Genomic DNA, 25,581 nt, shown 5'->3' with positions numbered 1-25,581 from the left:
AAAAAGAATAAATTCAACTTCCTATTATGGCACTATAGTGCTCTGAGATTTACACCCAGCTCTGCCTCCTCATGGACTCCACCGCCCCCCCCCCCCGGGGACCATTTGCCAGATGTTTGGAAGCAGTAGTTTAAGCAGAGTCATCTGAAACTCAATCCCTCCAAGATGGAGCTCCTATGGCTGGGAAGGGAAAAGGTGGCTCAGGAAGGATGCTTACCCACTCTGGCTGGGGTGCAACTGAACTCCGCACCCCTGGGCAGAAATGCGATGGTCACCATCAGAATTGACTTCTGCAACTCATTCTATGTGGGTTTGCCCTTGTTCCAGACTCAGAAATTGCAGCTGGTACAAAATGCATCTGCTAGGGTCCTCACAGGAACACCTTGGTGGGCCCTTATCCAACCAGTGCCAAGGTGGCTGCATTGATTGCCAGTTGTATCCTGGATCGGGTTCAAGGTTTTAGTTTTGACCTTTAAGGCCCTTTGTGGTCTGGGACCCACATATCTGAGGGACCACCTGTTGCCCTACACCTCTTGATGGGCTTTACACTTTGTGGGTAGTAACTTGTTGGTGATTCCTGGCCGCTGGGAAGTTCACCTGGCTGCAACTTGGTGGAATCAGCTCCTGGAAGAGCTGAGGGCCCTGTGGGAGCTTCTGGTATTCTGCAGGGCTTGCAAAATGGAGCTCTTCCACCAGGTTTATGGTTGAGGCTGAGGCATGGAAGATCTTTTGGCGCACCACCTGGCCAAACCATCGCAGCTGGTGGATCACTCGCATCGTAGCCCTGTGGTGCACTGAGAGATAGCCATTAGTGGCTTGTTGTTATGTGCGAAGTCGTGTCCGACCCATCGCGACCCCATGGACAATGATCCTCCAGGCTCATTGAATTAGTGGCTAGGGGGTGGGAAATATTTTGCTGCCAGGTTATATATAGTTTTAATGGGGATATAGTTTTTTATTGTGGGATTTTATTTTGTAACCCACCATGAAATGGCTTGCTGGGAGCGGCAGAAAACAAATCAATCAATAAATTGTATTCTGAAATAGTCCCATGGGTTACTCGGTCTACATTAAAGTGCCAATTTGATTATGCAAATTATCCCCATAATCATACTGATGACAAACTTTAGATTTTTATTAGCTCAGATGTGTTGGGCATATGGAGACCTAAGAAAAAAAGTTATTGGAATAAAGGTGGTTTATCCAGTAGGCCAAGTTAAGCAATAGAGGGATGGGAGTTTCATACAGTAATCTTCCTTCTATTAATTAGCTATCTCTGAAGCTTTATAGCAATTTTCACTGTGTAATCTCCCTCAGAGTTTTTTTTAAAAGCATTCTAAGTTCAGTGTTATATAAATTGATATAGGACTTAATTGATTCAATAGAGTCCAGGAATCTCAATGGTGCCGCGATAGCTCTGAAGTACTATATTGGTTCAATGCTATAGTGCTCACCTTAGAGAATATTTTTAAAAATCCAAAGAAGACTGCATGATGAATAAGGGCAGGGGGAAAGTGGCTTAGTGGGACATGCTATGGGCATTTTAAACCGCACACCACAGTGATTCAGAAGCACAACAAAGGGGTAGAAAATGGAAGAAAGCAGTTTCCCTCAAAAGTGGCTCAACCACACTTTGCTAACCCAATGCAAGCAGGTTTGTATGAACAGGTAAATAAATTATGATAGCAACCAGTTACTAAAAAGGATCTGTCTGAAATGACAGGGAAAAAATCCATTAGCAAGCAGTTTGAAAATGTCTATAATCTTGAAAAGCTCAATTAGGCCACAGAGCATTACGGTTCAGTTTTTAGCACATCCCTACAAAATAGTATGTCATTCTAGTTTAACAGATGGTATAAACAAAGACAAATAGTTGTGTGGAGGTTACTCCATGGATTTCTGGCTAAACTTAAATTTGAACCTTACGTTAGTAGGTCAGCCTTCAATACTGTGTACTGGACCATATTTCATACAAAAGGGTAGAAAAATGAGCCAGTGGTCAGTGTGTAATACTAGATTCTTAACTCCCTCCTCTCGTGTTTGATATTTTCTGTCAAAAGAATTTGACAAATGTGAATAATTCTTCAACATTCTAGTGTAGTATTAGGCACAAGTCAAGCTTAAAGAAATCTTAAAGCAACTGAGAGGTTGAGAAATTTCAACTTAAAGTGCTAGAACCAATGTAGCAGCGAAGAATGAAAGTTCAATACCATAGTGTGCTTTTTTGAAACTATCAAAAGTAATAAGTGGGTTCTGAGGGTTGATCTACATGTCAAGAGCATAAATGGAAACCATTAGAATGGACACAGCCTCTGTTGTGCTAGTTACCTGAATTCTTTCCTCTTCCCTGTGCCACATTTAACCCCATTATTTGGAAAAATCACCATACATGTTAAGGTCACTTAATGGAGCAGTCTTCTTTCAGAGACTTATTTCACATAGTTTTCATAAACTACCTACTACATAACATATATTTAAAAGGAAACTATGAAAATACACAAATCTTAGTCACAATTTATATGCTTGTAGAAATAACTCATCCAAGGTAGTTCTGTCCTCATAGTCATCTGGTAGAAGCAATATATGAGCTACTTCCCCCATCCCATGCTCTACTCCCTGCCCCTCAGTCCATTTTTTGCGGGGAGAAATACCAGAGAGCTCAGGCAGAACGATCTAGCTTATGTTTACTGGGGAATGTTTAAATACAGGAATCTGATTTAGGCTTATAAATCCTCTATGGAAGGGCGGAGGTATAAATGTAAAAGTAAATAAATAACAATAAGGACAGAATTCATATATCCTAATACTGTTACTGCACAGGTGGAGGTCAGGAAGAAGAACAGGAGCTTTCCCCTCTTCCTTCGTGGGAACCACTTGCTTTCTCTCGCAGTGACTCTCTAACCTCCAAATCATTCTGATACACTCACATTCCCTAACAAATTCAACACATATCCTCAGTGATTCAAAAGAAATAGTTCCATTCTTTTAGTTACTGCTTTGGCAAGTCTGCGACATTGGAGTTCAGTGAACTAGTCCGCAGACTTGCTAGTTTAAGACGATTGTCGCCTTCCCTTCCCGATCATCTGTTTTTATTTGGACACCTGAAAATGTGCTAGACAAGGAAAGCAGGAAATCGACTGCTGGCCTCCCATCCTTAGTGCAAAGAATGTGTGTGTTGTAGGCACATGGCAGCCTGGTTGTCATATGGTTTTCAGAAACCCTGTGAGAATTGGAAGTCAACAGTTCTAAAACATTTCCAGCATATGCCCACTTAACTTTAAACAACTAAAAGTTTCCAGCAGATCAAATGCAGACTTGTGATAAATATTTGGTTTAGCCAGCTTTGTATACAATATTTTACCTGTAATATTGCAGGCACATAATCCTCACAGTGCAAGAAATCGGGGTCTTGTTTGGATTTTAATCACATACTTGTGCACTGTGAGATTTGCCATCCTGAAGTTCTGGGCCAGCCAGAACCTTTTTTCTCACTTTGTTATTATATATATTATATACACACACACATTATATATATATATCATTCATTTGTTAGCCTTTTTCAGGCTTCTTTTTTTTTTAAAAGTGCACTCTTTAAGTGGGCTGCTCAGCGAAATATGTACATTCATAAAATAGCTGATTGAAAAGCAATATTTCAGATAAATACAAGCCAGCAATCTATCAGCAGCTGTAATAAAAGCTGGGCTTCAGGCTGTGATTTTATTTTGAAATAATAAGAATTGCTTTATTCTTTTTACTTGAGTTACCATGGTAATTCTGTCGTGTAGCAGTGTTATATTGATTTAGAAAGTGGACAGTAATATTTCTTTTGTGTTACTCTGTTTCTAGGGGTTGATTTCTAATTTCCACTTGGAGATTACTTTTATAAATTTCTTAAGTCCTTCCCCTTTTTTTCGCTAGCAGTGTAATTTTCCTCTCACAGAGTGCTATTTTCTGAGCTTATTGGTTTGCTCTTATTTTAAATTAAACTTGCTGGTTTCAAATATTGAAATGACATCTTTGTCTGTGTCTGTGCTTTGGTTTAGCAAAATATTACAGTCTGGTGTTTTATGCTTAATAATTTAAGAGAAGCTTTATGGCTGCCATCAGTGGTTCTTGGGTAACATATGACTAAACCAATAGCATGTGTAGACCTCTAACATTTTAATACTATGCAATGCTGCATCCATTTCAGTTTAAACAGAAGTATACTTGCCATACAAGAATAAGTTTTAACAATTAAGACCTAAGGTTAGTTATGTGAATATATAATAGCAGAAGTAGCTTCTGCTTTCATGTGTGAGTGGGTGGCGAATGTTTACATATGTTTCTTCTTTTATAATAATATCCATTGCTTGTGTATTTAGTAGCTAGATCAAAGGTGGAAAGCATTAAGAAGAAATCTGAAGGACTGTTGTATGTCAACACCTACTTGTGAGTCATAGTAGAAAGAGTATTTGTTGCCTCATTGTTTATTTATAACATAAAGTTATAAGGCACAAATCAGCAGAAAATACCTTAATCTGAATCGGGGTTGCTTCCCTCTTCCTTGAAAGAGAAACAATATAGCAAAGCAAAAGAAACAACATATTGTGTGGCCAATATATGAGTCTATGTCTTTGGGAGCATGATGAAGAAGGGTTAAGTAGAAAGTCTCTTTATTGTGTTTAATCCAGGGACAAGCATGACTCCTTTAAGCAGTGCTGAAAGTTGATGCAGAAATCTGAACAAGGTTCTGGTAAATCCTTTTTTCAAAGAGATACCCTCAGCAGCAAAGCCTACGAAGCATAGACAACTGCTATAAGAAGGAATGATCCAGAGCAGTGGTCCCCAACCTTTTTATCACTGGGGACCGGTCAATGCTTAACAATTTTACTGAGGCCCAGGGGAGTAGTCTTTTGCCGAGGGATGTCACTGCCACCGCCTGAGCCCCTGCTCTACTTGCTTTCCTGTTGGTGCCCCTGCCTTCCCACCGCCCACTTGGGGGCTCTTGCCAGCAGCAGCTGCACAGTGCCACGCCAAGGGGGAGCCTCAGTCATGGTGGCCACCAGAGAGCATCAAAGGTGAGCAGTAGCCGGGGAGGAGGATGAGGAGAAGCCGTGGCCCGGTACCGACTGAGCTACGGACCGGCACCGGTTCTCAGACCGGGGGTTGGGGACCACTGATCCAGAAGACAGATGCAATAACAAGTAAAAGTACCTCATACTGATCATTCAAGCAAGAAAAGGCAAAACAGCTACTTTGGTTTCTTTTAGAGCAGTTGTCTGCTGCCAGTGTGCTGCTGCAGAGCTGTATGCTCCGCAGTGTGCTGCATCCACATGGGGGACACATTTCAGCGTTGGATCTTCTCTGGTGCCAAAATGGGTCCCCCCAGGAATCACAGTGGCGGTAGCAAGGTTCCACCATGCGTGTGTGGGGGGGGGGGTTATTTTGCTGGAGAGATCTGACAACCCTAGTTACATCACTTCCAGGAAAATCTGGACATGGCTGCAGACCCCTCTAAGAATTGCTGGGAACTCTGGGTTTTCCCTGAAAGTGATATAATGCTGTCACCTGAAAAATAACACTCAAGGAACACTTTACCGTTTGACGCAAGCCCTTGCGTGCATGTTTCCTTCATGTATATGGATCTACTGATATCAGAAGGGAAGCTCTTCAGTCAAGAGATCTCTCTGCCTTTCTCTGCTAGGGTTGCCAGAAAGCCAGCAGGAGACTGGTAGGGAGCAGGAGCATACTGGCAGCTGCTAGGGATAATGTGACACCACTTCAGGGAAAACCTAGAGTGACATCAGTCCTCTCTAGGAATCACTGGAAACTTTATGGTTTGATTATATTTTTATATAAGCATCTTATGAACCCTAATCGAGAGGCTAGTGCATATTGCCAGTTCTACAGGGAAAAAAGGCCATCAGCTTGCTGGCAATGTCCCTTCTGGTTCATGTATTTCTCTGAATTGCTGGAAACTCTATGGTTAAATCAACCTTTTTTTCTTAAAACTGTAAATGCAATAGTAACATGCTCCAAGTAAAATGAAATATAAAATATATCAGATCAAATTTTTATTATACATCTGGCATTGCTTTTTAATTGTTAGAGACTGAGAAAAGTATCCCTTTGATGATTAGTTGTTTTAGAGGACCAGGTCCTAATTTACTTTATGGAGAGGTTAGGAAAGCTGTTTTTGCCTTTGGTGTTTTTTAAATTTATTTTTGTATGGTTCAGCTGTTCATATCCATAAACGTATGTTACTTTCCATTATTTTAATGTCAATGTTTGGTAGAAGTAACAAACCAAATGAGTCGGTATCTCTAAGTATAACCCAGTTCAGATCCTAACTTCCCTTTTGATGTCAGTTTTCTGCAAAAAAGCTTAAATGCAAATATGTTGGATTAAGTGGTCTGTGTACCACAGCCTTGGGCTGCAATCTCAAACCAGTTATTCTGGGCAAGTCATGTTGTTTGGATATAACCAACATTTTAATCAAAATTCACTTTGTATGGAAAACTCTACACATACAATTTTACCTACAGGCTATTTTTATTTTATTATCCTGGTACATTGTTGCTGCATTTGAGTACCTCAATGGACAGAAATACTGAGTAAGATAGATCTTTGTTCATAGAAGCCTTGTTCAGTATAGCCTATTGATTTTTCAAAGCTTAAACCATGTAGCCTTTCATAGAAGACTGTATACCCATTGGCTGGCACACAGAATCAAGAAGAGAGTTCAGAGTTACTTATTGTGGTTTTGCACATGCTGAATATTACACTTTCAGTCCACTTTCAATGCATTTTAGTAAGCATTTGCAAATGTCCCATGATTCATGGGATGTGGGGCCTCTAGAACTCTGGGCAAAGTCTTTAACATTTGCATTGTTCAACACTCGTGACCACCACACTTGCAGACATTATGTCACCAGCTGGAACTTTGTATATCTATCAGGCCTAAGTATTTTTCTCCCAATGGGTTACAATCATGACTAAATGTACAAGGAAGGACATTCTAGTGAAACTTGTAGTATTCACAAAATCCAACTGAGATGAGGAAAGTGTGAGCACAGCTTTAAATGAGCTCAGCTTTAAAATTCAATGAGCTCAGCTTTAAAATTCAGGCTTGAGCCATATTACCTCTTGGTTCAGGTAGTGATACGGAGTTTCGTTTTGAGTGACTGCATGGTAAACAGGGCTTTACCACATGGATGAATCAGCTCAGCCACATTTCTAACAAGCAGGTTGGTTGATGAAATTAGATTTTTGGGGAGGGTAATTTTTTTTTTCAAAATTCATCTTTGTATGTGAGGCTGTGTTTTATGATTTACATAATAATATGGTCAATATGGGCTTTCAGTGCTTTCTACACCATAGTGTCATTGCGTTTATATGCTGATATCATTTGTACTGCAGCTTTAGCAATACTTCCAGAGCCTTGAGCTTCATGGAGGAGTTACAATCAACAGCGATTACTCAGGATAACTTTATGGATCCTCCACACTCACAGGCATTATATCTCTGATTATCAGTTAATTCAGCACTCATTGAGAGGGCAATAGCCCTTGTATCCTACGTGTGAAATTGCACTAAATGTCTATATCTGAGACAAACACACCTTGCACCCAAGGCTGCTGAGAGACATCATGGGTCCCCAGACAAAAATTCCATCTGTCCCCCATATGACCCTTATCTAAACCAAATAATGTAAAAAGCAAATTACTTGGCTGGCGTTTAGCATGCATCTATAATAATAAAAAGGATCCATATGCCCATCTTTCTGTCCATTTGTGGCAGGCAAACTCATCAGAAAATAAATAAAGTCAAAATCAAGCTGTCAGCTTCAGGATGATCATGAGAACGATCATGATAGAGAATGAGGTGGCTGGATGGAGTCACTGAAGCAGTTGGTGCAAACTTAAATGTACTTTGGGAAATGGTAGAGAACAGGAAGACCTGGAGGATCATTGTCCATGGGGTCCCGATGGGTTGGGCATGACTTCGCACCTAACAACAACAACAACCATCACGGTTGCCTCTTGGCAAGATCTGGCTGTGCAGAAGTTGGGTGAAACTAATGGAAAAAGGAAACCATAGACCTTTTTAGGAGGCTGCATCCTATTGCTGGCCAGGCTAGCCTTGTTCCAGTGCAGTTTTGGTTGACTTTAGCAAGATCTTTTCAGCAGTTTCCATCAGTCTCCTGGGATGAATATGCATGGAGCTTTTATTCCAATCCCAGGTCGATTCAGTTTCTGCTGTCTACACTGAATGCGATTTCCATTTTTATTTTGGGCAGTTTAAATTTTTCATCTGCAACAAGCATGATTGATCCAGAGTGACCCTGGATCAGATTTTCCTCCTTTGCTGTCTCCAATCCTCCAATCCCCCCCCTTCAAGAAAAAAAAGAGGCTCCTGATGTGCTTGGCTCTTCTTCCCTTCTGAGCTTCCCGGATCACATGCAGAGCACTTTTCTGTTTCAAGGGGGGGGGGGGAGAATCGAGGAAGACCTGAGTTTAAAACAATCTGAATTCAGCAGGATCCACAATGGAAGAAACACAGTAAATGCAGAATGAGCCATGGTCAACTTTGCAGAAATGTGCTCTGCCTTCTGTGTGCCCCTAGTGGCTGCAGTCAACACTGCGTGAGAATATTTTTTAAAAAATAGTATGACCCCCAAATTTTGTCTCCTTAGTCCCCCTCTGATAGGTCTGTATGCACCCCTGGATTGTCCTATCTGCACCCAGATTGGGCAGTGTTTGTTGTTTCATATCCGGGGAGCCCAAAATTGTTGGCAAATATTGGAGCAGAAGCAAATATTTTATACAAACAAAATGTAACTTCTCCTTGCAGTAGGATACCACTGAGCTATTTGTGTTTTCAGATAAAGTTTTACAAATAGTTTTAAAAAAAATTTTATCACCCAATATCTATTTGTTTTTGTTTTTTAAATCTCATTTCATTACTAATAGTTGTCAGTTTTCTTTGTTTTAAACAGGGTCTTTTTCTTTGTTTTCTGTAAGTGGGACAGAGGAATGTTATTAGTTTGTTAATCCTTACATTCACACTTGCTCACACTCCCCTTGAATGCTGTCATAATTTTTATTGTTTAGGGAGTTTGGTTTGTGCTGTTGGGCTGGAAAGGAAAATGCTTCACTGGCAGGAGATAGCGCTAAAGGGGGGGGGGACTAGAAATGTGTACTATAGTGTCCCTCTTTAAATAAAACCAAGGCCTCATTGATCTTTCTAACACATAACTACTTAACACTGTAACATTAGCATATAGTATTGCTATGCTAATTTTTTTTTGGTGATATAGATTGATTGCACTGTCATAAGTGAATGCCTATATTAACTACTATGAAGTAAATCCTAATCTTGAGGTGTTTTCTCTGTCACATGTTTAGCCTACAAGATGGTGATTCTCAACTTTCTATGTTATCCTCACATCATATCCATGTTTACATTAGGCTATCACACAGGGTTGCCACATCCCCGCTAGGACTGGGGGAACCCCTGTTTTGGCATGGCTTCCTCTGTGTCAGGCTTTCAGAAACTAGGGAGAAATCCCCCCCCCCCAAAAAAAAGCTGCTTTCATGGTGATCCTTTCCCACTGCCCACATTCTCCCGCCTCACTAGTTGGGGCAACACTCTATGGTAAATTAATTTTATTGCCATAGAATTTTCCAAAAAGTCAGAGTGTCACGCACACACATTGGCAACATGATAACATCACTTCTGCATAATATCAGAATGCTGGATGCTCTTCTGGGGTTCAGCAACAGTTGATGACAGCATGTCTGGGAGGTCCCAGAGAGGGCCACACTCCCCCGTCAGCATTATGGAGGCAGTTGGCAACTCTACTGTCACAAATATATGTTAACTCTGTTTGCTTGGTCCTTGACTCAGAGAAAGAGAAGTGGGAGGAACTGGGAAGACCTTCCAACACCTGAATTTCCCCAGCCACTGCTTCTATTCTGGAGACTCCTGCTTTACAGCATGAACAAATACATTTCCTGGAGTACTCATTTTGTGAGGTTTTGTTGCTTGGATGACATTTTGAGGCTTTTGTTGCCTTCTTTTGGATGTAATCTACATTTATCTGTGTCCCTGCAACTCATCCCATTATGGCTATAAAACACATCTTTTGGGATACTATAATTGGCTAGCTCAGAAGTAATCTTGGTTTCCACAGGAGAGAAGTTTAGAAACTGATGTATCCAGTATCTCTTTAGAACTCACTAAGAATCTGATTAGAGGCACAGAGATCTTCTATAAGGACTGTAAACTCCTAGTTGACATGAATGGATCAATAGATTGATACTGGTTTAACTACTTGTGGATTGAGTTAAGTTTGATTCAAATGCTGTTCTTTTTGCTGTACTGATTAGGCTATTTTCAAGTAGGTCTTGTTAATTTGTAGCATAGTACATGTGAGCCTTCCAATTATGATTATGGCTGAACAGTTGTTGGTACTTAAACAGTGCAGTTGCCCACATACAAGGTAATGCACATAATGCTTATTTTCCCTTTTCATCTGTTCCTTAGTGAAAGAATGTTCTTTCTTCGGATATATTTGTCCTCCTTCTCCCTGTGTTTAAACAATACCTCGTTTTGCTTTCCATTTTCACACTCTTCCAGATAGTAGTTTGTCTATAGTTTTGAATGCAAGATTTGTCTCTTTTTAATTTCAGCATGCCTGGTTTAGCCAACCAAGTATCTTAAGCAGTGGACGTTCTAACATGTTATTTTGTAGTCAATTCTCAGTTTCTAAATTATCAAGTATTATCTGTACAGGTCCAGAGTTATTACTAAATTACCAGTGCATGTGTTATTTATTTATTTGTTTGTTTGTTTATTTATTTGATTTCTAGCCTGCCACTCTCGGACAATGGCTCGCAGCAGGTTTCACAAAAAATTCAATAATACAATAAAACCTCCATAAAATTCCATTAAAACCCAATAACAATACAGTGATTCCAAATGGCAAAAACCCTTTTTCCTAATACAGTACTTTCAGAGGCAGCATGGGGTATCCAGATGGTCAGTGCCGAGATGTAGAGGGAAGTTAATATTGGGGTTTCTATACCACAAGTCTGTAATGTGCTGTAAAAGGTAAAGGTAAAGGTATCCCCTGTGCAAGCACCAAGTCATGTCTGACCCTTGGGGTGACGCCCTCTAGCGTTTTCATGGCAGACTCAATACGGGGTGGTTTGCCAGTGCCTTCCCCAGTCATTACCGTTTACCCCCCAGCAAGCTGGGTACTCATTTTACCGACCTCGGAAGGATGGAAGGCTGAGCCACCCTTGAGCTGGCTGCTGGGATTGAACTCCCAGTCTCATGGGCAGAGCTTTCAGACTGCATGTCTGCTGCCTTACCACTCTGTGCCACAAGTAGTGTTCTGTAATGATAATAGAAAGAATAAATTTTATATTTGCCACACAAGATAAAGAATACAACAACATTTGACATTTCAGGTCATCCTTGTCGGTTCATTTTGTCATATAACTGTCTAGGTACTGACATGAAATAGTAAATATTGCCTTTGTGTCTTATTACTATGCACAAAAATAGCTTGTTTATTACTATTTTTGCTAAATTAAATATTCTATTGGTTTGCAGGACAGGATTTGCATACCTACTGAGACATTATGTTGTTGGACCCAGGTGAGCAGCCCTTGGAGCATGTCCCTTTTTCTGCAACACCTAGCAAGGCTGCTCTTGAAGGCTGAGGGAGAGACCCTCAGGAAGCATGTGAGATATGGGGGAGGGGTTGCAAAAGGCTTGGTTTGTGATGGAAATTGCCACTCTGTGCAGGAACTTGGGCGGGGGGAGGAGGTGGAGCAATTTCTGCTCATCTTTCCCATGGAGTGTCTCTACACAGATCCTGAAGCCTTTGAGAAAGCTTTTCAGGGAACACAGAGACTGTGGAAGAATGGTTATCGGAATCCAATCCAGAAAGCAAAGCTGAATGGGATTTGGGTTTAACAAAAAACATATTTCCATTAGAAGCCACATTTAACTTTCTACTAGTTGGGAATAAATTTTCAGGGGCTGGAACCGCAACAAAGTATCTTCCTTGCTAAATTTCAGTCAGATCAGGAAAAAAACACCCCCTACTGCAACATCAAGAAACAGTGGCAAGAATATATGATATGGCAAAACTGGCAAGTTTATTCTGCTTTCTTAGATTCCTCAGATATGTGAATGGGTATAATTGGTGTGGGGGGTGGGTATAGGGATCCAAGTCTCCACTTCCCCTGTATTTCTTCATTGTACTCTGCTGATTTAAGCATTTTTCTTCCAGCACAGTAACGGTCTCAGAGCCAGGATGGGAGAAAAGTGCTGAAATAAATTAAACAAATATATCAAAATAAGATGTTGAACTTTTGCTTGCTTCACCCAGGCAGTGTTTTTGTTTTAAAACATCCCACTCCTTTATACATGACCTGCAAGGTTGACTCTTGCAGAAGTGTATACAAATTATGTTTGGCTGTGACCTTTTAAAAAGCCAGCTTCTTCCCTCACACACAGACACTTGAACCTTTTTAATAAAACTAAAGTCACTCAGCATCCCTTGTAACCCATAAGTTTGAAGAAGAGTTGGTTCTCCTTCAGGAAGAGAAAAGCGGTATATAAGAACCAACTCTTTTTCTTCCTCTTCTTAATTTCTCTTACATTTGCCTTCCCTTTCCTCTCCCTCCACAGAGACCCTGTGAGGTGGGTGAGGCTGAGAGAGCCCTGATATCATTGCTCGGTCAGAACAGCTTTATCAGCGCTGTGGTGAGCCCAAGGCCACCCAGCTGGCTTCATGTGGAGGAAGAGTGGGGAATCAAACCCAGATTGCCATATTAGACGCCACCACTCTTAACCACTTCACCAAGCTGAGTGTGCCTTCTGTTGGGAAGAGGAAGCATTTGCCTCTGTTCCTGAGAATCCCACCAAAATTACAGTTGCCTGCTACCTTCCTTCCAAAACAGAGAAGTAAAATATTTCCCATTCAGGTGGTCTGAATTTTTGGTGTGGGTAGGAGGATGAGAGCTAGCTTCTGCCTCTTTCCCCCCTCCTCAGCCTGTAGTGACATGCCTGTCTGCATTCCAGAGAATACATTCCAATGTTTGCCTCTCTTACCTCTTCCTGTATTCTAGTGGTTCTCAACCTTCCTAATGCCATGACCCTTTGATACAGTTCCTCTTGTTGTGGTGACCCCCAACCATAACATTAAGTGAGTGTTCTTTCACAGATATTAAACCGAAATTGACCAATGGCATGAAGATCCATTGTTCATGATTGTATATAAATTGTTTTTTTCCTGGGATTTCTCGGTTCAGTTCTGCCTCTTGTCCCACTATGCCGATCTCGTTCTTTTCTGCTGTTCCAGAGAGATGAACACTATTTCGAGCTACCCCACAAGGCTGTTGTGTGGATGACACCCCCTGGCCAAGTTGCTTGCCGTGCCCCAACTCCCATGTAAGGGTCATTTGACCACCAAAGGGGTCCTGACCCCCGTGTTGAGAACCAATGCTCTATTCCCTCTGCTGTGTACAGCACCTTTATTCAGAGAATACAAGAAAATGCAGAAAGGCAGACTGTACTTAGTTATTTTATATCTGCCTATACATTCCTGCATTCTTTAAACCAGTTCATCACCATCTTGTTTTAGTATCAACACATTAGATGCAGTAATCTGTGGGCACATGTTTCACAGTCCTTTCTTCCCAGCATTTCTTCCAGCCTTGGGAAAGTTGATTCCTGGGACTGCAAAGCCCACATGGACAGGTAGCCATGGGAGGTGGGTGGGGTTCAATATGCTGATGAGGGGGATTGAGGGAAAATCACTTCCTCCATAGGTGCACTGCCATCTCCTGGTGCTACAATATCAATAGATGTTGACATACCATCTTTTGGGAGCAAAGTTTACTTCATTCCTTTCCATCTGCATGCCTGCAGTAACCATGATTCATTTGGCTACTAATCACAATGGTCCCATGATCAACTTTGCCATGATCAGAAAGATCTGATGAATAGAAAGAAATGCTGGAAACATCTCATGACCATGAGTATCTGATGGATTGCTGTTCCTAGTCTAATGATCTGAGATCAAAATCTCAATCAAAATACATGTACTGGTTTGAGAATTTTAAAATCTCTCAGATTTAAGGCAAACCATAGATGTAACAGGTAATTTAAGATTTTTCTTTTTAAAAACTATCATAGAAAAGGTTAACATTAGGAACAGAAGATGTAACCTTTCAATTTTTTCCATTTATCCACTTAAACTCTTCTTCCTTGAGAAGGTTACCTCTCTTCCTATGGGGTGGAGGAAGAGACCTTCCTTCCTTCCTTCCTTCCTTCCTTCCTTCCTTCCTTCCTTCCTTCCTTCCTTCCTTCCTTCCTTCTTACCTACCTACCTACCTACCTACCTACCTACCTACCTAATTTTATTATGAGGCTTATATTCTACTCTATCTTAGTTTGACAGCTATGTAAGAGCACTTCTGCACAAGTATAGTTCCTTGGAAGTCTTTGACTAAGGCGAACCTTTTGTGGTTGAATGCGTATGGATCTTGGTTTATCTTGATTTCTATTAACTGGAGCCTTTAATAGTGTATCCTCTATCCCCGGCCCCTTGTTTTTGCTGGTCCAATGTCAGATTCTACAGTACTCAGATCTCAAATTGAGTGGTTCTAAGCCTTTTGTGCAGCTGTCATATAAAACAAAAAATATTAAAGGCTTTAATTAAAAAATGACTTTGGGAACTACTAGTGAAGAACTGAAAGCACAAAAATGTTCCATTCTTTTGAACAGGAATCTGAAGTTTAACATGACAGTCTGCAACAGCCTTCCCACTGTGGTTTAACTCCTGGTAGCTTCTATCCCCATACATTTCTCCAAAGGCTGACTGAAGAAGTAACTTCAGCTGGGAGAAAAGGCATGTCATGGGAAAGTATGCAGGGAGAAAATGGGAGGGAGGGGAAATGTTAGGGTTGCCAACCTCAAGTTGTGAGGTTCCTGGAGATTTGGGGGAGGAACCTGGGTAAAGTTTGAGCAGGGTGAAATTTGGGGTAGGGAGAAAGCTCAGCAAGGATATGCTGCCAGAGTCTACCTTCCAAAACTTGATTTTTTTTTCAGGGGAACTTATTTCTGTTGTCTGGAGACCCATTGTAATTCTGGGAGATCTCCAGCCCCTACCTGGATATTGGTAACTCTAGAGAGGCTGCCAGGTCTCCTGCTATTGTAAGAATCTCTAGTGGTGCTATGATGGAAATTTCCCAGCAATCTCCATTGTTGTCCACCATCACCTGAAGGGCTGATAGGAGAAAAATGACTGCAAATGAGAGACATGATGGCATTTTGCTGGAGTGTGACATCAGTTCCAGCCAAAGCCAGAAGTGATATCATAATCTAGGATACATCTAAACCTCTATGGTTTAACCAGAGTTTTGACAAATCAGATTCCTTCATGCTATAACATCATTTCCTATTTTCACCAGGATTGACACATGCCGGCCTGATGCTTGCATGTCTTGTCCCTGTCTCACCCAGTGCTCTTGGAAGTTTCTGGCTGCATCCTGACAACTCTATCTTCTCCCTTTAAAGTCACACACCCTACCCAGCCTTTTCCTGTACTAAGAGGGTAGTTATGGGTTTAAACATAGACCCTCTGTGTTTAAAAATCATATCCACTCTGGCCCTAATTGAAGCAGGAAACTGGGGAGCTACTCAGGATTTCAACCTAGATAGCCACCAGTAGGTGGAGTAGGTGATAGCTTCAATGGGAAACCTGAAGAATAGTTCATCTTTTCGTTCTAGTTCAAAACAGTATGCTATTCTTTCCACTGTGCTTTATCAAAGTTGCTGTATGAAAGTCCATAGAGACATTTTTAAATTGAAGTGGGAACAAAGTTTTAATTGTTGGATTTTGGGAGGGTGGAGGGAGTAGAGAAAAGAGAAACTCATCTGAAAAGAAGTTGGTTGCATACAGAACATTTCTGCCTCCCTCCAATGTTAAGTAATCTGTTTTAGAAATCCTTTATGTGGTGTCCTTTACAGTTCTCAATAGGCTTTTTCAAGCAAACAATATGGATACTAGCAGGTGGTATTTTTGGCAAATGACCTCTTCTCAATCCATGTATGTTCAGAAGCTGGCCTTTTTCTTTTCTTTTAATCCCATGCTTTCAAAAAATACACTTTTCTTTCTTTAAGAAAAGGGAAATTGAAAAGGCACGGGAAAGAAAAAAATTATCTTGGCAGGAGGAAATCAGTTTGAAAAAAATTTGGAAAAATTTAGAGGAGCAGCTGCTAATGCTTTCAGCGCCTGCAGTCTGTTCTTGATGTGCACAAATGTGACTTCTCCCATGCCTGCCAGTGCCACTGTGAGAGGACTGGGCATGAGAGATGTCTGGATGCACTGCCTAGCTTGTGTGAGCAATCTCATATCTTAACAGCCATCCAGAAAGGGACCTGCCGTTGCAGTTTGTATCATCAGTTGATTCTTTTGCAGAGGTTACTTGTACGTAGCAGTGACCAAGTAACTATTTCCACTTGTCTGTATTCTAGTCAGTTTACCTGTTTACAAAGATGTGGGATACTTAAAACTGGTCTTCACTAAACTATATCTTTTCTTTCTCTTTTCCTTCTCTTTCCCTTTCTCTCTCTCTCCCTCTCCCTCTCTTTCTCTGGTTCTCTGGCGTGCTACCCAGAGGTGCCATGGTGTCTGTGGATGCCAAATGTTTTTAGAAAGTGGGCAAGACCATGAGGGGGGGGTCCTAACAGAGTTTTTGATTAGCCACTGGAGATCTGAGTGACTGTGCATATTTCTTAAAAGTTGCTTCAGCAGCAACTGCTACCATAACACAAGGATCTTCGCTATATGACTGAAGATAAGCTGTAGGAATGCAATAAAATATTATTAAACAGTATGTTCATTTTAAAAAGTGTCCTGTTAAACAAGAGCATCTGTCAAAGATGTTGAAGGGTTACTATTAGAATTTTGTATGACTTCACTCCCTGAGATTATGTGTTTGACTCCAGTTCTTGCAGCAACCATTTTGAAATTGGCTCCCTTTCTTGTGGAAGTCATTTTGTGGGTGCACCCACCACTCAGTTTCAGAGTTCCAAAGGTGCTTGCCATTCAAAAAGAGACGCGGGTTTATTTGGGGAAACTGTCACTGAAACCCATAAGTAGGAGCTCAGATCTTCAGAACTGTTACACTGAGAAGTGATTCTAGAGGACACAGCGGTTCAGCTCTTATGAGTGTTATTGAATGAGCGCAGAGAGTATTTTGTGTGTAATCTCTCATGTCTGGTTTCCAAAAGCTGTGGTAAATTTATATTCTTATACTTCAAAACATAGGAACTCTAGAGGAACCTGAGGTGTAAGTTAAGGCTGTGAAAGATTGTGGAAGCAGTGGGAAATTCTCTGGGCACAAAGTGTTTTGCTTGTATAGTATTCTTACATGTCACAGAAGTTTGTATTTCCCACCCAAACTGGGATAAAGTTTAGAGAGAACATCCCAGAGATCTTTACTGTGTTTTTTCCCCATAATACCCTATAAGCCCTCATTAACTATTCAGTGTCTATATACTGAAGCCAACAAGCAGAGAGGATGAATACTTCATCATTTCTTGAGAAGAAGCAGAGAAAGCTCTGCTGTGGTAATATTGTCATGAAAAAATCAGTCTGAATTCTTGATCTTAGAGTATTCACTAGCTTTCCACCCAATCATTGCTTTTCAGATAAAACAGGAATTAAAATATGATAAGGTGTTGTTCATTAAAGTGGAAGAACACTTTGTTCAAGGGTGACTTGTTTATTCAGATCAGCCACTATTTGTTGACTCCATGGGGGTAATTTCCCATCAGATCAGAGTTAGTTGTAAGGATTGAGAAGGGAAATGTCAAGAAATTTAAAAACTCAATAGGAAGGAAAGTTATGTAGCAGAAGATTAAGAAGATATTATGGATGTGCTGCTTAATGGCTGATTCTTGTTGCATTGTTCTTTCATCTTAAAATCTGAGTCGCTTTTAGATATTGAAACAAGTATTAATAAAGGATCTATGAGTCACTTGCCCTGATGAAGCTACAACATTGCAGACCTTTTCTTGTGTCTTACACATGCCTTTCCATGCCCTTCTACTCTCTGCCACATTAATCCTCACCTTTCCTTCACTGGCATCATTAACTGGATATGGTATTAAATTTGTTTTAGTTCTCTCCCGCACTTAACTTTTAACCAGAGTTGGAAGCTGAGAGGAAAGTATATTTGTTAAATTGCTGTTTGTGTTATGTCTGCATCAAGGCATGACTATGTTCTCCTCTATCATTATCACTACCACTTTCTCCTGTGTGTGTAAAATCTGAAACATTTCCCCCTACAAGTGTCACCCATGCCTGTTTGTACTTGGAAATGATAAGAATGGCTGTTCAGATTTTGCCCTGAAAGCATGATAGGAAGATGTGCAAGTTACTAATCCAGGTGTTTCCTGTAACATCATTTTAGGAAAGTGTCCATGCATTTATCCAGAATATAAAGTTTAATGCAGACTATAAACTAACCTTTTATAACTGAAGTTCTTAAATGCTTAAAAGAAAGGTCCCAGTCTCAAGACTCATGTTGTTATTTTAGATTCTGCTCTATCCTCTGCAATTCTGGCCCAAGAGAGGACACTTTAATGCTTTCATACTTGGAAATGTTATTAAACATCAATTAGTTGACCGGCGTCTCCTGGCAAAATTGAAAATGCTTGCCAGAAATTGTGTGGTATTTAAACCTTTTACAAAGTCTCTTGTCAAATACAGAAATGATTGCCTCTTTTCCCACCCCTTCTTCCCCTCCCCAGTCCCTTTTGGTTCTACATCTGGTTTAATATAATGGGTGTTTGCATGAATGGCTTAGTTAGCCAGAGTGGTAATAAAACACTTTAAATTTATTGTGACATTTGGATTTAATTAAAAAGTACACACTTAGAAAAGTAAAACATAATGTGAAGGAGAGTTAGGAAGGGTCCCCCCCTTTTTTCTTCCAAAAAACTAATTAGAGTTGTATTTTAAATTGTTTATGTGCTGCTAATCATTGTAATAAATCATTTATACTGAAAAAGACACACTCTAATGTGCTTGTGTAACTGTTTATGTTCTCAAGTTTCTATCATGAACAAATTGATCTGGAAGTGAATTTATTAACCACTAGGGAAGAAATCATTAGTGCTTTCTCTAAATATTCCCCAGGTGCATTTTTATTATAGTAGTTTACTGCTTTAACTAAACGTAACACTATCCAGTCTTGGTTGTAATTATGATGCAAATTGACTTTCCATCACTTAAAAGTGAGGAAGCTGTCTTTTGGGTTTGCAAATATTTGTCTTTCTGGTATCAGAAAATGGCATGTCTTCTCACATTTTGCACAGGCAAATGGAAATTTAGCCAATCTTTTCATTTACAGTAAAGGTAAAAAATGAACATAGCTTTCTGATTTTTTTTCCCCGATATGTTTTTGCTACACAGGTGATATCACCTCCATTGGCTGTCCTTGATTAGAATAGCTGGCCTTTTACTTGGAACCTTCTTTGCATGGAAACAAATTGGTTCCTAACATTTTGAGGCACACCTTTATCCTGAATTTAACTGGGTTGATGATGATGGGGACTTCTCATTCTTACTTCCAAAAGAGTTTAATTTTAATATGTACAAGCATGAAAACCAACTACATTCAGATCATCCAACATCCATTTCTCTGTACAAATTAACTGTGTATATCTTCTGGCGGTGCCCGGTTCTGCATCTTGACAATAGAAGTGGTCAAATGAGCCAGTCAGGAGCGGTACAGAAATGTGGAAGAATTACTTGTCCCATCCTAGCCACAGTTAACTAGACAGTTGCAGGACCATCATGCATGATATTGATTAAAATGGTCCAAACACTGTGTCTACTGTGTCCTTATAGGTGACATATATTTTTCTATCTTTAGGAAGGCACACAAAGAAGACCTTTAACTGTTGATTAGTTAGCAGTTTTTATGATGAGAATGTGTTGTACAGTGCTTTATTGTGCTTTGTTCTATTTTAAGGTATTGCATACTAGTTTTTACAGAATTCTGGTATTGGGATTTAAAATGTGCTATGCATAATTATTCTAAAACTTGCCTGCGATATTTACCATTTTTCATAATTGTTAATGCAGTTGAGCTTAATTTGTCCAGTGTTTGGACAATTTTGAATTGTTCAAACATCCCATGTGAAGCACTCCTCTGAAAAAATAACATGCTTTTAAAAAATTGCCATGTTGAAAAAGAATTGACTTGTCCCAGTAATAACTTCCTGCAGGCCCCACCTTGATGGTGTCTGCCGTTTTGACTTTGCCATATCCATATATTACGTTTCTCTTGAGTACACTTTCATTTATATATTGATCGTTTCTGCTCCAGATCCCTTCATTTACTTGAGTCATTACAACATATACAAAGCCTTGCTAATATACAGGTGTATTGGAATATTTACTGCTTCTCCTTATTTAAAGATCACATCTGTTTAATGTGCTCTTCTATTAACAAATCTGTACTACTAGCAATCCATTCCTTTTGATCCAAATGGCTAGAATTGCATTGCTTTCTCGGGAACTGGAATGCCCGTGCTTTTCTAGCCTTGGTATCAAGATCAAGCTATAATAGGTTTCTGATGATTTCTGATATAATGATTCTGATGATTTCTGATATAGTCTATAACCTTTAGATAATCAAGTTAATCAGACTTCAGGAGCATGTTTCATTAGTATATGTAGAGTTGAATTAATTTAAGTTGTCCAAATAGTTTCTGACCTCTCCTTTTAACAGTAATAACCTGAAAATCTTGCCCAAAATTGTCCATAGGGACATCATTGTGGGGGGGGGGGGGGAGTGAGAAATGATTCTCTGAAAACTTTACCCAGGTGGACTGTCAGTACTAGAACACCAGTCATGGAATTTTCTGTGGGAAAAGAGGTATATTAAATGAAGGATCAAGGCATGTTCATGGTCCAAATCTTTTCACAACTGAACTGCAAGTACAACTAAGTCAATAACTTTTCTTCTTTCTGTCCACTTTCTTTCTCTTACTGTATCTCACACCAGCTGTGGCAAATTATCAATACGCCCAGTGGTTAGGACACTGGGACAGGAAAACTCCAGACTCCGACCTTGGAAAGCAGGGTGTTTTGTAATTTTTCCTAAGCTGAAGCAGGAGGCAACGGAAGAGAAGGCAAGGAGGCCGGGAGTGAGCAGATGGGGGCAGAACTGGTGAGCATCAGCTAGTTGTAAGCTTCCTGGTATGTTCCATCTTCCAGTTCCTCCATGGCTCAAGAGCATGCTCTGAACCCTCTTCTCATATTATATCTGCCCACCTTTTAATCCAGTAGTATGGAACAATAAGCCTTTGCAGGTGTGGTTGTAGCCATGCCTTTGACCATGGCCAGTTTGCACCCATTCACTTATCTTTTAACATAGATGCTGTCTAAAACAGAAAATTTAACCCTTGCTGGCTGTGATCAAGCCCACAGAAACCATCTAAAATCACCTGCTGTCCAGGGAATTAATCTATTGTCATTTTTTAAATGGTACCACCATAGTGTGGAAACTCTAAATTCTGGTGCTGTACACTTGCTGTGTATGCTGAAGATTATGTTAGAATTTCTTTTTTTTAAGTAGCTACTTTGCTGTGTTCTACTACATTAGGTTTTCTTAATAATCCATAGGAGGATATGATCAAGATGTATTACTGCCTCCCGATACTGTAGATTGTGATCATCAGTGAAGTTCTGCAGTGGTTGAGATACTTTAATCTGCATTTTGATACATCATTTAAAAATAATAAAGAGAGCACAGTGTCATCTTTTGAAGATGGCTCATTTTAAGAACGTGTCTGAAACAAAATTAGTCCATTCCGAACCATGGAATCAAATTTACTCTTTAGATCACTGTGAACTTTTTGTAGCCAAAGAAAGAGGCCTTTACCCATTTCATATCCATCTAAATCTCCTTCTCAGAAATAACTTAAATTTTCCCATCAAGGTGCCATTAATTAAGAATAGTAAATGCTACTTTACTTGCTTGCTTTTAGAGACAGGAGGTCCCTGCTGCTATTTCTGAATGCATTTATTCCTTAAAGGCATAAAACATTCAGCATATAAAACAGCATTTGCTATCCCATTGCAACTCATGCAATTTCAGTCCTATACAACCGTGCCTATCCATAAGGAATATATTTTACAAAGTGTAGTTTCCAGCTCTGTGCATTAAAACAAGTGTGGTGACTGTGAACAACCCTCGTCTCCTATACTTTTATATAGCAATGGAACGGGTATAGGCACGATTTACATGCAAACCAGCATATAGATGATATTATTTGTGTTTGCTTTTCAAAAAAAGTATTCAAACCAGCAAGCCTCCACTAAACTGTGAAGCTCAGCAGTACTGAATCAGAAAGTAAAATGGCACTTCCTATTTCCAGTTTTTCTGTGATATTTGGATGCTTTCACATTCTTGACTGGGAGATGGGTGTGTTCCAAATGCAGGTGAAATGCTTGCAGTTCTCCATCAGAAAGTCTTACAGTGATAAAAGAAGCACAACTTATCATTTCAGTGCTGGAATGTCCACACTCAAGAGGAATCCTCTTTATCATATGTGGTGCAGATCACATTGGAAATCACCAACTCTCAGGTCTGCTGGCCTTGGCTTCCAGGCCATGCAGCCGGCCCAAAAATTGGGGGCAAGGCTGCATAAAACAGTGTGAATTGCCTAGCCTTCTGCACCCACCCCATCTTCTACACCGTCTAGAAGGTGGTCCAACATGCCTTTAACTTGAGAAGCCAGGGATTGAAACTGCCACCTTCTGCACGGCAAGCAGATAGTCTACAATGAAACCAGCCCTTCCCTGATCACTGAATTTCTGCATTGGACAGGAGGAAACCCTTAAAAAAAGCTTTAAAGCTATTTCCTTGAATCTTGTCTCGAGGCTATTGTATTCACTGTAGTTCTTGCCTACACACATCTACGCAACCATTGTCAATGCTGGTGATCCTTATCAACATTTGTTTTGCACAATCTTATGAAAATATTCCATTTGAACTAATATAGTATCTTCTAGTGTAAAACCATGTTGAAGAATAATTCTCTGACAATATAATAGAAGAACTGCTTTGACAAAAATTGTACCGCAGGTTTGCAGACACAGGGGGGGGGGGGAGAAAGAAACTGTCCCTTTGAAGTGGGCATGCCAAATCTGAATATAACTTTAATATGCATGCATGATGGCAGAGTAGAACTGTGTTTAATATTTAGATTCAAATCTTTTCCAGTGACAGTCTTATATGGCATTACACCTTATACATTATTAAATGAGCACAGTGTTTGGTCTCACTGATCTCATCAGTACAGTGCAAGTGAAAACTCTGCTAAAATACCTTGGGGACAGCATCTATGGGTCAAAAATTCATTATTTTTGTCATGTGTGAAGATCCATGTTTTCAGGTTTAGTGTTCAGTAAATTAGTTCAGACTTTTCTATCACTTGAAATGTGTCCTGCAGTAAAAATTAACCAGTCTTTTTCTCAAAGAACTATGAAGTACAAACCATTAATATTTACTTGTTTGTTTATTCATCTACTGTATGCCTAGTGGTAAGCCAAAGCAGCTTCTATCACTCTCTTCTCCTTCATTTCATCCTTAAGTAGACGAACTTGAATGGCCATCTTTTCATGGTATAAGCTAATTTTGATATTCAAATGAGTTTGTTTGCTACTCTTTCATTGAGTATACCATAAAATAGAGTACTGTAGATTTTAATTGATAGTGTGATTGACTAAATCTTTCTCTAATAGACAATGAAATAGAAAATATTTTAAAAAGATGGCATTTTCACTAACAGCAAATTGTAGTTTAATGTTTTTATAGTTTTAATTAATTTTGTGTGAGTGTACAGTGCTGTCATGTTGCAGCTGACTTATGGCGAACCCAGCAAGGGTTTTCAAAGTAAATGAGAAGCGGGGGTGGTTTGCCATGGCCTTCCTCTAGGTCAGGGGTAGTCAAACTGCGGCCCTCCAGATGTCCATGGACTACAATTCCCAGGAGCCCCCTGCCAGCATTCACTGGCAGGGGGCTCCTGGGAATTGTAGTCCATGGACATCTGGAGGGCCGCAGTTTGACTACCCCTGCTCTAGGTGGTCTCCTTTCCCTGCTTAGCTTCCAAGATCTAATAGGATGGGGCTGTACCATGCTGCCTTCCCTCCCTTTAAATAATCTTACACTTTCTTAATACCCCATAGCTCCTTCATCTGCAGTCATTGGTGCTGGAACTGCTTCTTGATTACTTTATTCTGCAAATAGCATTCAGAATAACAGCACTATGTGTGCAGGGCAGTCAAGTGGTCCTTTCACATCTGACTGGCCAGGATAAGAAGGGTACAATTGTATAGTAAGAACCTAGGTGATTTGCTCCATCCATGTCATTCAAGCCTTTCCACTGTGGAAATAAATAAATTAATTTACACTTGCAGTCCTCTGTTATATGTTATGCTATTTGGATGAAAGGATTGCTACTGAGGATTGCTCCTACATTATAAACTGTGATGGTGTAGTGTAGTTTTGACAACTTAGTACCAGTGTGATACCCAAGCCCATAGCTACAAGGAAGAATGTGAGAGAAATGCCCCCTTAGGACCAGGCCCCCTTCTCTGAAAGTCTCTAGCCCTTTTATTATGAAGAAGATATAGAGGAAGAGTGCAACTTGTTTTTCACCATGGTGCCTCAGAAAAAATAAGAGAATAAGACATCTAGAGGGCCAAAGGCAAATGGTACACAATACCTGAGCAGCTTTGCCACTACGGAAAAATAAGATATTGGGAAGATATAGATATTACTATACATAGTAGCCAAATACAACTACCTGCTTGTATTAGGGTTTCTAGTTAGGGGAAGTTGTAACTATTCAGTTTCTCAGTTTAGTCACTAAATTATACATTAACTAGGTAAAAAGCCCGCTGAAAATATAAATGCAGCGGGCACTAGCAGGGAGGTGTTTGGGGGGAACATGATAGCCGTCTCCCCCAACATCTACTTTGGCAAACAGTACTGCTACTGCCACTGTTACCCCCTGCATGAGCTCCTTCCCTGCTCTTATGTCTTCTTCCCCTTCCCCTTTGTGTGCCCAGAGAGTGGAGAGGAGTGGGGGCAGGTGAGGTGAGATGGTCCCCTCCAGCCATAGCTCTCTGGTTTTCCATCCCCAGCCTTCACCTGAGTGGTGGGGTGGCAAGTCACTTTCAGATCAGGCTGCCGGGCTCTGGCTGGCATACTGGGGCTAGGCTCAACAGTGAGCACCATTCTCAACAGCTCTGGTTCTTGCTAAGCAGAAGATTTTTATTTATTTATTTATTTATTTATTTATTTATTTATTTATTTATTTATTTATTTATTTATTTATTTATTTATTTATTTATATTTCTATACCACCCATTTCTTTGCAGCTCTGGGCGGTTTACATTGAACATTATATAACTTACATGGAGTATATATAGACTGTAACATCAACAAGTTTGAGGTGGGGGTCCCTTCCCCCTTGATCATTTCATTT

The 25,581-nt window shown here is 40.2% G+C and overlaps 1 protein-coding gene across 6 annotated transcripts in view; it reads left to right on the top strand.

Moving 5' to 3' along the window:
• Positions 1–25,581, top strand: part of LMO1 (LIM domain only 1) — a 119,947-nt gene that overhangs the window by 20,192 nt on the left and 74,174 nt on the right. Inside the window, exon 1 of one of the 6 annotated variants that reach the window (XM_077321712.1) lies at positions 11,619–11,649. The exons of the other annotated variants lie outside the window; for them this stretch is intronic. Coding sequence (XP_077177827.1) covers positions 11,634–11,649 — 16 coding nt within the window. The 5' untranslated portion in view covers positions 11,619–11,633. Of the gene's footprint in view, positions 1–11,618; positions 11,650–25,581 lie in introns of those variants that run through there. 6 annotated transcript variants of the gene reach the window in all.

This window comes from Paroedura picta, chromosome 2 (genome assembly GCF_049243985.1).
Source record: "Paroedura picta isolate Pp20150507F chromosome 2, Ppicta_v3.0, whole genome shotgun sequence".
NCBI lineage: Eukaryota > Metazoa > Chordata > Lepidosauria > Squamata > Gekkonidae > Paroedura > Paroedura picta.
This window is presented reverse-complemented; position numbering and strand designations above follow the sequence as displayed.